This window comes from Belonocnema kinseyi, chromosome 6 (genome assembly GCF_010883055.1).
Source record: "Belonocnema kinseyi isolate 2016_QV_RU_SX_M_011 chromosome 6, B_treatae_v1, whole genome shotgun sequence".
Lineage (NCBI taxonomy): Eukaryota > Metazoa > Arthropoda > Insecta > Hymenoptera > Cynipidae > Belonocnema > Belonocnema kinseyi.
This window is the reverse complement of record NC_046662.1, coordinates 108,001,012-108,011,293: the sequence shown is the minus strand read 5'-3', so window position 1 is coordinate 108,011,293 and position 10,282 is coordinate 108,001,012. Positions and strand designations below refer to the sequence as shown.

The following is a 10,282-nucleotide window of genomic DNA, read 5'->3' as shown; positions in this document are numbered from 1 at the left end:
ACGCAAGCGCAGTAGCTCAGGGTGCCAACATTGGCATCATTGGTCCACAGTACAAACCGGAAAAATAAATCAAATCAACCGGCAGGAAAAAGTTGGGATATGAAAGCCTCAATAACGTATTTTCCATCATCCATCAGCCAACTTCACTTTGTTAAAAGCTGAGGGGGAAAATGGATCAAAACTTTATTTCTGTAATATATTTGTAATTAATCATCATTATTATTATTTTATTATTTCATTAAATAGTAATTAAAAAATAAAAACTATTTTTTAACTACACTTATATAGAAAAAATTACCTTTTACGAAGATGTTGGCAAAATAGTTCAAAAATGAACTGAATCCCCTACATTTGGTCCCTTATTTTCCCCTCAGCAATCTACGAAGTTAAGTTAGCTGTTTATTGAAGTGAAAGTACCTAATAGGCTTTTAACTTATCAGTTTGAATGTTCCCACCGCTATATTTGAAACATTGCAATGTTTCACGAAAGTCCCAATGTTTCATGAAACTTTTCATCAGGCTAAAGTTTCATGCAAATTTACACCCCTACTCATAGCGAAAAACAAATTTCTGTTTTTATTATACAATTGTATTTACCTTATCTTTCATGTATGACACTAGCCCCTGCAAGATAAGATATCTAAGATACCTTTAAACTTTCGCAGAAAATCTAGTGGAAATTTGTTCGAACGACCAGGCATCAATTTCGATGCAGACGGTCACGACTTAGTTTGTACATCCCGGCTTTGGTGGTTTGAATGTCATTTAGTAGGTTTTGACTAACCTAACATTTGGATATTACATCACGCCAAGTACTAATTTTATTCCAAGACTATTTAGTCGCTGTTAAATGAGAGGAAATAAAAAGTTAGGTAATTATTATTATAACATACCTGCTTATTAATATCTGTTTCACTCAAATAACGACCGACAAAATGATCTTGACAGGTGACTTACGGTTTGTAGACGACACTTCACGTTGCACTGGATGAGAAAAAACAGTGTCTAAATTATGCTTTTCCCCTAGATTCTCTGAATGAACCTGTGTGGTTCAAATTTGTTGCAACTCTATTGAAAACCGATTTTGGTGTACATTGGAGGATAGGCGATTTTCTGTGAGTAGGAAACTGTATAGGTTCTTATATGAATTCTAACGTAGGAAGAAGGAACCCATACCCTTACTATAGAATCATTCAGGATTCTATAAAGGATCCTATGCAGGAAGCTGTTTCATTTCCTATAGGTGGCACCTATACTGACTTATATAGGTAACCCTATATAAGACCCCATGTAGGTCACTTATAGCATCCTTATATATAATCCTATTAGTGAGCTTTACGGGCACCTATATAGGTATTTGCAGTAGGGTTGGGATCACAATTTTTGTTGATTCATCTTTTTTCGTATCCTATATAGTTTGACCACAAAATGGACTTTTTCATTATTTTTTCTGCAATAAAAATTAGAATTTTCGCTTTTACAAGAAAACCAAAAAGTTTTTATGATAATCTTGCCGGGCTTTCAAAAAACAATGCTATTCTTAACTTGACTTTTTTTATATCGTAGGTTGTTTGGCTTACAATTTTGATTTTCGATTGATTTGCAAAATTTTGAAAATGCTATAACTCTGAGAATTCTCTTTATATAAAAAAAAGTCATCAGGATCAATTTTTTGGAATTCTGCGTACTATTAATAACCATACATAAAAATTTTAAATATATTGAAAAAAATGGTACTAAACTTTTGAAAATGCTCCAACTTTTTGAATTTTTATCCAAAATGACTGTTTAACGAATTCTTCATTTCTTATAGTACATACAAAAATTGTGCCGAAGATCGATTTTATTCGTTCATTTTTTCGAGAGTTATCGTGTTTGCGGACTGCCGGGTGGACAGGCAGACAGGCGACATAGTAAAAACTTGATTTACATTGTCATTATAATGATAAGGTATTGGTTTTATGTAAAATTTCACTTTGCTGTTTTTCGTCAAATCTCTACGTTTTGAGACCCCCTGAGTCAGAAAAACGATTTTTACGTAGTAGTCTATACTCTGTAGGCACGATAACTTTCGAAAAATTAATCAGATTAGATTTTGCTTTGGCACACTTTTTTAAGGCCTAAAAAGAAAGAACGAGTTCGTGAATCAGCTATTTTGAATGATAATTGAAAAAATGAGCACATTTTCAAAAATTTTAAAACCACATTTTTTTTAAATTAAATAATTCCATGTACGGTTATTCATAGTACTCAGAAACCCAAACAATTTACCCTTATCACTTTTTTCTAAAAAATAAAAATGATCGGAGTTTAGAACATTTTCAGAATCCAAAAAAACAAAGTAAAATGAACATTTTAAGCCAAACAACGCATGATATGAAAAAAAGTTAAGACAAGAAAAACGTTGATTTTTAAAAGCTCTACAAGATTATTATAACAACTTTTTTAATTTGGTCTGAAAGTTGAAAATTTAAAATTTGATAGCACCAAAATAATGAAAAATTCAAAAAATCCATTTTTTTGTCAAACTATGGAACATACGAGAAGAATGAATACGCTGAAATTGCGCGCCCTGGAAAGATCTACAAATTTTTTATGAATCACTTTTCGTTAGGACGCGTAGTTTTTACTTTAAGTTGTAAAAAACAACATTAAAAATATAAAAATAAAAATTTGTTGGAATAACGACACAAGCTACGAAAATATAAAACAAAACTTGTTTATCCAAAAAGAGCTACAAATGTTTAATAATTATTTTTTATGGGGTGCGCAGTTTTTGTTTTATGCGTGAAAACAATAAAAATAGAAAATTTAATTTTTTGACAAACGATACAAGCTAAGCAAAAAATAGATATAAGCTGCGAAAAAAAAATAAATAGGCCAAAGTTACGCTTCCAAAAAATACCGAAAACTCATTGAAATTTTTCATGAATAATTTTTGATAGGACACGCAGTTTTTGCTTCAGTAGCAAAAAATAACATTCAAAGTAAAAAACATTTTTTACGACACAAGGTACGAACTAAAATTCACAGACAAAAGTTGTTCATTTAAAAAGATATATAAATTTATTATTAATCATTTTTAGATAAGACCTATAGATTTTATTTCAATCGTAAAAAAAAGATTTAAAATACAAAAACAAAATTTTGAAAAAGAACAGAAAAGACGAAAGAAGACATAGGATCCTATGTCTAAAATAGGTGACAAATAGGTGATAAACAAATGTTAAATAAGACAAACAAGCTGTGATTTGTTGTAAACCGAAAGATGCCCAGAAGTTTTCTTCTTTGATTAAAACGGCCACCCTGAAAATGGAGTATTTACATTTCCACTGAGAACGAATTTTCAATTAAACAAAAATAAATACAAATTTTCTACAAAAAAAGTTGAATTTTATACCAAATTTTGTAATTTTCAACAAAGTAGTTTAATCCTCAACTAAAATAGATAAATTTTCAACTAAGAAGTTGCATTTTCAACCAAAAAGAGATTAGATTTCTACCAAAAGTGAATTTTCTACCAAGAAAAAATTTTCAACCAAGAATGAAAAATAATATTAGGCAAACTTTTGAATTTTCAACAAAAAAGATTAATGTTTATCAACGAATTTTATAGTTGATATTTCCATTACAAAACTTTAATAACAAATAAAAAACAATTAGATTTGACCAAACAGTATATATTTGAATTTTCAACAACAAAAAAATAATTTTTACCAAAATGTTGAATTTTTAACCAAAAATGGAATAGATAAATTTTCATTGATAATGAATTTTGAATAAGAAAAAAAAAGAATTTTCTACAAAACAGTTTAATTTTATACCAATATGTTAAATTTTCAATCAAAAAAGCCTAATTCTCTATCAAACAATTTAATTTTAAAAACAAGAACATGAAAAAATTAAAAAAAATTAATTTACAATTAATCAGTTGATTTTTTAAAAAAATATTTGAATTTGCAGTTTAAAAACACTTGTTTACAACAAAACAAATTTTTAATTAAATTGTTTAGCCAACAAGAAACGGACTTTCAACTAAAATTATGAATCTTCAACGAAAAAAATGAAATTAAAAAAAATTCGTTCAACTTTCATCCAAGGAAAATTCTACTTTTGGTTACAAATTTTACTATTTAGTTAAAGATTTGACTATTTTATTGAAAATTAAAGTATTTTGTTAAAAAGTAATCGTTTCTGGAAAAAAATTATATTGTTTGGCAGAAAATTCATTTTTGTTTAATTGAAAATTCATATTTTTTGGTTGAACATTCATCTTTTTTATTAGAAATTAATTATTTTCATTTTAAAAGTCTATTATTGTATTTTTGTTTGATAAATAATCTCTTTTACTTAAAAAACATGCTATTTGTGAAAATTCAACGTTTTTTTTAAAGTCATCGTTTTTAGTTGTTGAAAATTCATCTTTTATATTTGAAAGTTAGTAATTTTTATTGAAAAGTCTACTATCATATTTTTGGTGTTTAGTTCAAAATTTTACAAATTGTTTGAAAGTTTATTTATTTTATTGAAAATTAAACTATACTTTAAAAAAAAAATGGTGATATTTACAATCAGCTACTAATTATACGTGCTGTTTATTTTAAAATGACAATATATAACCTGATTATATATTGGATACTACAGTACTTAATTGCAATCTAGTGTAATTTCACTTCTGATTACAATGTGAAAATAGATCGAAGGTTGTTCTATTTGCAGTCGACTGTAAAATGACTACGTTCGTTGATGGAAATTATTTGATCGGTGTGGAACATAGTAAGTTCACGTAAGGTGATAAACTTAATTTGGGCGTTAAGTCTACGAAAGTGTATGTAAATTTTGAAGATAGGTGCTTTTCTATCGCAGGTCGTAAGTTCGCACGGACGAACGCCGCAGAATAATTTTCAGGACGTAAATTTGGAACATTCATGCCGCTTATCATTTAGTGCGAATTTTGTTTGTTTACATTCTGTGACATTTGGTTTTGCACGACAATATACTACTAGACATAACTACTATATACTATATGGAGACTAAAACTCAAAATATTGTTTTTAATATATTAAAGAACACTGATTTTCCCTGATTCGTGTGAATTTGCAGTCTTCATTTTTGTCAATTCAGTATGAATTAATTTTTTTTCGTGAGTATTGATGGCAGTGTGCAGATTTAAATGGGGATGCTTTTCAAATTGAAATATTTCATTGTTTGAAGTAATTTATGATTCTATATCTGGAATATGTATGAATAATTTGTTCTTTTACTCTAAAAAAATACTTTTTAAATTTTTAAACTGTCAAAAGATTATATTCCGTTTTCCCCCTTGAACATGGAAAATAGCTTTAAAATATTTTCATCTCTGTGAATAGTTGTGAATAGCGGCAAGGTGGCCGAAAGTTAGAGAAAACCTCCAAATAAGCGAGAACTCAGTGAAATTTGATAATTTTAAATATTTATATTTTATGAATTTTAAATGATATATTTTTAAATTATAAGACTTACAGGTAGTTACGTTAACAAGGATCACAGTCATTCACCTATTCCCGTTGCCCCCTTTTTCCCCCTTTTATCAGCTGTGATTACGTTTTCAGGAATTATAAGAAACAGAAACGTACGATGCTTAAAAATGCACGCCACAAGGCTGAACCACTGTGACTTCTATAAAAATTAAAATCTTTTTTTATTTGTATTTGAAACAGTAAATTTTTCGTTCAGAATTAATCTTTTTTGGAATAAAAATTTAAGTATTTGGCTCAGAGTTAAACTCTTTTGTTAAAAATTAATTATTTTGGATGGGGTTTCATCATTTTAATTAAAAATTCATCTCTTTGGTTTAAGAATGAAGGTTTATGTTTTATGGTTTACACGCAAATATTCGGAATGGTGGTAGATCATTTCGCCATCTGGTTCCAAAATCAGAACTAGAAATTATAAACAACATTTTAAACATGTATTTTATTTTTGTCCTGAAAGTATTTTTATGGTTGTTCAGTGGAGTTTAAAACAATTATTGAATATAAAAAATAAGTTTTCATCGAAAACAAAGTCTTTCAGGCAGAGTTTCTATCTTAATAAATAAAAAATTTGAAAAAAAAACACATTTATTTCCAAACATTTTTCTAAAAAGAAATCTTCTATGTACAAATTAAAATGTATCTTTAAATTCTTACCTACTCTTTCTAGTTATGATTTTGGGGATCGGAGGACGTATCATAGTTTAGCCATTCCCAATAAATTATGTTATTCTTTCTGCTTACAGATAATGAAGACACTTTCAATTTTTTCTTGGAAGATGTATTAGTGATTTCTGATTGTTCTTTTATCACCGCATTGCAACTTCTGTTTGGCTCTTTCTTTATATTTAACAAATCATTTCCTAAAAGCAATTCCAAGACACTGGATTTTATATAACGCTACTTCATGGATATTTTTCCCGATATTGGAAATAAAGCAACTGATGGAGCGCGTTCGAAGATGATCTGTTTAAGTTTCTCAAATAAACTATCGGAAGTACGCCTTCTTGAAAATACTGACCCTGATGAGGAATAATGGCGCATTTCAATATTAAACAAAGAATACTCGCAATCTGGTTATAAGATTACATAATAATTATATTTTCTATTAGTTGTTTCTTATAATTTAAAGACTTGCTAATTATATTGTATTTTAGAGTGCACTACCAGAAAACTATTGTTAAATAATTTGTTTTAAGTATGGATATTATTATGTTCGACTTTTGACCTCACAAAACGAGTTAGAAGGATAAATATTATTTCCAAAATGGTGTCACATTTGTTTGCATAATGTAATTTAGAAAAAATCTACTTCTATAATTTAATTTAGTATTTTAGTTTTATTTGAAAAAAAAAACAAAGAATTTGATTTTAGCTTCGCATTATAAAATTTATTAAATATTAATTATTAGTTCAATACTTCACGTGCTTGTCATTGTGGAGACAACAGCATTTCTAGCCTTAGAAATAATATAATATTTAGCGCTTTCATGTTTTATTCGTTAATATAAGTACGTATAGTTAAATAGTAAACATACTTGAATATTGTTCGAACAAGAAAACTTGTATAATATAATATAATATAATAAAAACATTGACCTTTCAGTTTTTATAATTTTGTATATATTTTTCTTCATTGCAGTTTCATTTTCGAAGAAAAATAATGAGTAATGATAAACTTTATGATTGCAGTGATTTTAATGGCTTTATAATTGTGCTAATTATTATTCTGTAATTTAGAATGCAACAAAACAAAGTCCGCAAATATTAAATCCTATTAATTATCACTTTAATTGCCTGTAGAAAAAAAATCCATTTACTGACCGTCGGTAATCTTATATTATGTATGTTGACTTACGGGTCCGCACGTAACTTCACGGTCGACGACGGGAAATTTTCGTCCTGCATTTTTTCTTCATGGCGGGCGCAAGTTCAGAAGACAAATATGTATTTTTACAGAATTCTGCTTATTTACTATGTGCCATACCGATCGAATAATTTCCAATCGTCGCAGGATGTAAATTTAGACCAACTTTTTTTACAGTGTAGGTTCTTAAGAAGTCACCTTTTCTTTTGTTTAAAATTTACCTCTTGGTTCAAAAAATCTATTTTGATTGATGGTTATTTCTTTTCTGAATTGAACTATTTTGTTAAAAAGTCATATTTTTTGTCGAATATTCATTCTTTTTGGATTGAAAATTCTCTTTTACTTTAAAAATCGTCTTTTTTGTTGGAAAATTACACTATTTGCTCAAAAATATATCACCTTTAAAGGAAAAATTCATCTCTTGGTTAAAAATTCTACTATTTGATTGAAAATTTAACTGTTTTGTTTAAAAGTCATCTTCTTTAGTTAAAAATGGATCCTTTTTTTGAAAGCTAATTAATTTTATTTGAAAAAAATTATATTTTTATTTTATAATTATTCTAAATACAACTATTTTTTTTAAAAAGTAATCTTTTTTATCAAAATTTCAACTGATTTATTAAATTTATCTTTTCAAATTAAAAAGTTAAGATTATGTTTGAAAATGCAACTCTTCCTGGTTGAAGTTTAATCTTTTTCGTTTGAAAATTCGATCATTTTGTTCAAGATTTGACGATTAGGAAAGTGTAATTAAAACAGTATTTGGTGTGCAAGTTAAAATTTTAAATAAAATTGTACTTTTTCAACTGAAAAAAGGTGATGAGTATATAGGTACCTGCATTAGACCTAATGCAGATGCGCACTAGTTTTTCTTTAATAGTAAAAAGCAAGCTTAAGGATAAAAAAATTATAAAATCAAGAAAATAAGAATTCATATGATTTAATTTTATGCATATTATGAAATGTAATGGCATAAATTTATTAAAATAATACATACATTTACATAAAAATGTATTATATTTGATATAAAACTGTTGTGTATAATGTAGAAAAATTGACATTTTGTGCAAACCGAGTGCGAAGCACGAAATACGTGATGAGAATGTGCTCGTTAGAGCCGAAAGACCTTTTACAAAAAGTAGTTTACAATTACAAAATTACAGTTGTCGATCCGTTGACCTTTGATTTTAAAAGTACTGCGCACGAACGCGAGAGAAATACAAAGATCGAGCGCGGAGTGCAAGAGCCATCAGTCGCGCGCCGTAGGAGCGCTCAAGCTATCGAGCAAGAATGTGCCCGCGTAGCAGGCAGATTTTTTTCTATTAATTTCAATTTTTAAATCGTTTGAATTCTTTGAAGTAAAACCCTGTTACTTTTCTCTGTAAAAATGATATTTTATCCAATATAAATAGTATTGAAAATAAATTTCCTTAGGTACATTCTCAATATACTTGTTCTCTGTTATTGTTTTAATTTTGTTTTCCGGGTTATGCTAAAGAAATATTAAACCATATGTTATAAAGATATTTTTACTAAATAGAAAAATCGAAACTTTTTGGAGGGGGTCATGATAAGATATTGAATTATTTTTATTTCTTTGGAATTCTTTCCTTTTCCTTTTTTTTGTGATAGCCTTAATTGCTTGGTCTTACTTTTTTTTAAAACACTTAAACTGAAATAAGATTTATTCCTTGATAGAAAAATCCAGAAGATATTGCAAGGGCAAACGTCGTGCCTTTCAAATAAAATATTAACTATATTAAAATAGAAATGATATTAAATTCAAAAACTGATGTAATTCTGGCTTTTATTATTATTTATCTGGAAAAGATGCAGGCAAAATAGTTTTTTGTGATTCAAGAAAAAATGCGTTATAAAATAATGAAAACCTTAAATTGCATAATCGACTAAATTAAATGTAAAATTTTATTGAAAAGTTTCAGATCTATGCAAATCACAGCCTAGTTACTGGTTTTATAATTAATCAAATTACGAGAAAAAAAGATTATGCGTTTTAAAGAATCAGAGAAAAAAGCATAATTTTAATATAATTTTGATAAATAATTAAGTAAGTAGTGAAAACCTTAGCTTTCCCTTGGAATTATATATAATTTGTCAATTCAACACTACAGAAAAGTGTAAATATTACTTCAGTTATACCTTAATTATGCGAAAAAATAATAAAATACTTTAGGATGTAAAAATATACATAGAAGAAAATTATACACAGAAGTATTCGAACCTTCAATTTACTATTTTTGTAAATTTTTAAAAATAATTTTAAAAATTTCACTACAATTCTAAAATATGACAATAATTTTATTAAACTTATTTATTTAGTATCTCGAAAATTTCTCATTTAAAAGAAACCAGATTTAATTTAACTGAATTCTGAATTAAACTCAATTTTACTTACTTTTTAAATGTATCCTAATTTCATGTAAATTTTTAATTTAGTTGAAAAAAAAATAATTTTTGAAATTTTACTGAAAATCTAAGGTACGAAAAGAATTTAAAAAAAAATTTATTTAGTGTCTCGAAATTTCCCTTTTTTTAAAAGAAACCGTGAAAGAATTTAATTAATTTTAACATAATAATAAATATAATAATTTTAGGTCCTCATTAATTTGAATGTAATTGATTAATTAAGTGATCTTAATATTTTCGGCGTACAGAGCCAGTCGACCGAGTCAGCTATTAGATCTAGCTGGCGAAGGCAAGCGCGAGAACCGAGAAACACCGGTACGTTCGGTGTCTTTCAATGTGCGCCTCGGCCTCACCCCTTCCGTAGACGTAGGCAGAGGACGCAGTTGCCATATAAGCGGCAAAAAGTTGAAGAGGGCAGCACCTCGATGCAGGCCAAAATGTAGTTAGATATATATATATATATATATATATATAT

The 10,282-nt window shown here is 27.7% G+C and overlaps 2 protein-coding genes across 2 annotated transcripts in view; one reads left to right on the top strand and one right to left on the bottom strand.

The window, feature by feature from the left end:
* LOC117175053 overlaps positions 1-6,987 on the top strand; it is an 85,310-nt gene extending 78,323 nt beyond the window's left edge. The window contains exon 2 of the mRNA XM_033364589.1: positions 6,260-6,987. Within this exon, the coding sequence (XP_033220480.1) occupies positions 6,260-6,411 (152 nt within the window). The 3' untranslated portion in view covers positions 6,412-6,987. The remainder of the gene's footprint in view (positions 1-6,259) is intronic.
* LOC117175052 (hexosaminidase D-like) overlaps positions 1-10,282 on the bottom strand; it is a 103,596-nt gene that overhangs the window by 10,364 nt on the left and 82,950 nt on the right. The window lies entirely within an intron of this gene.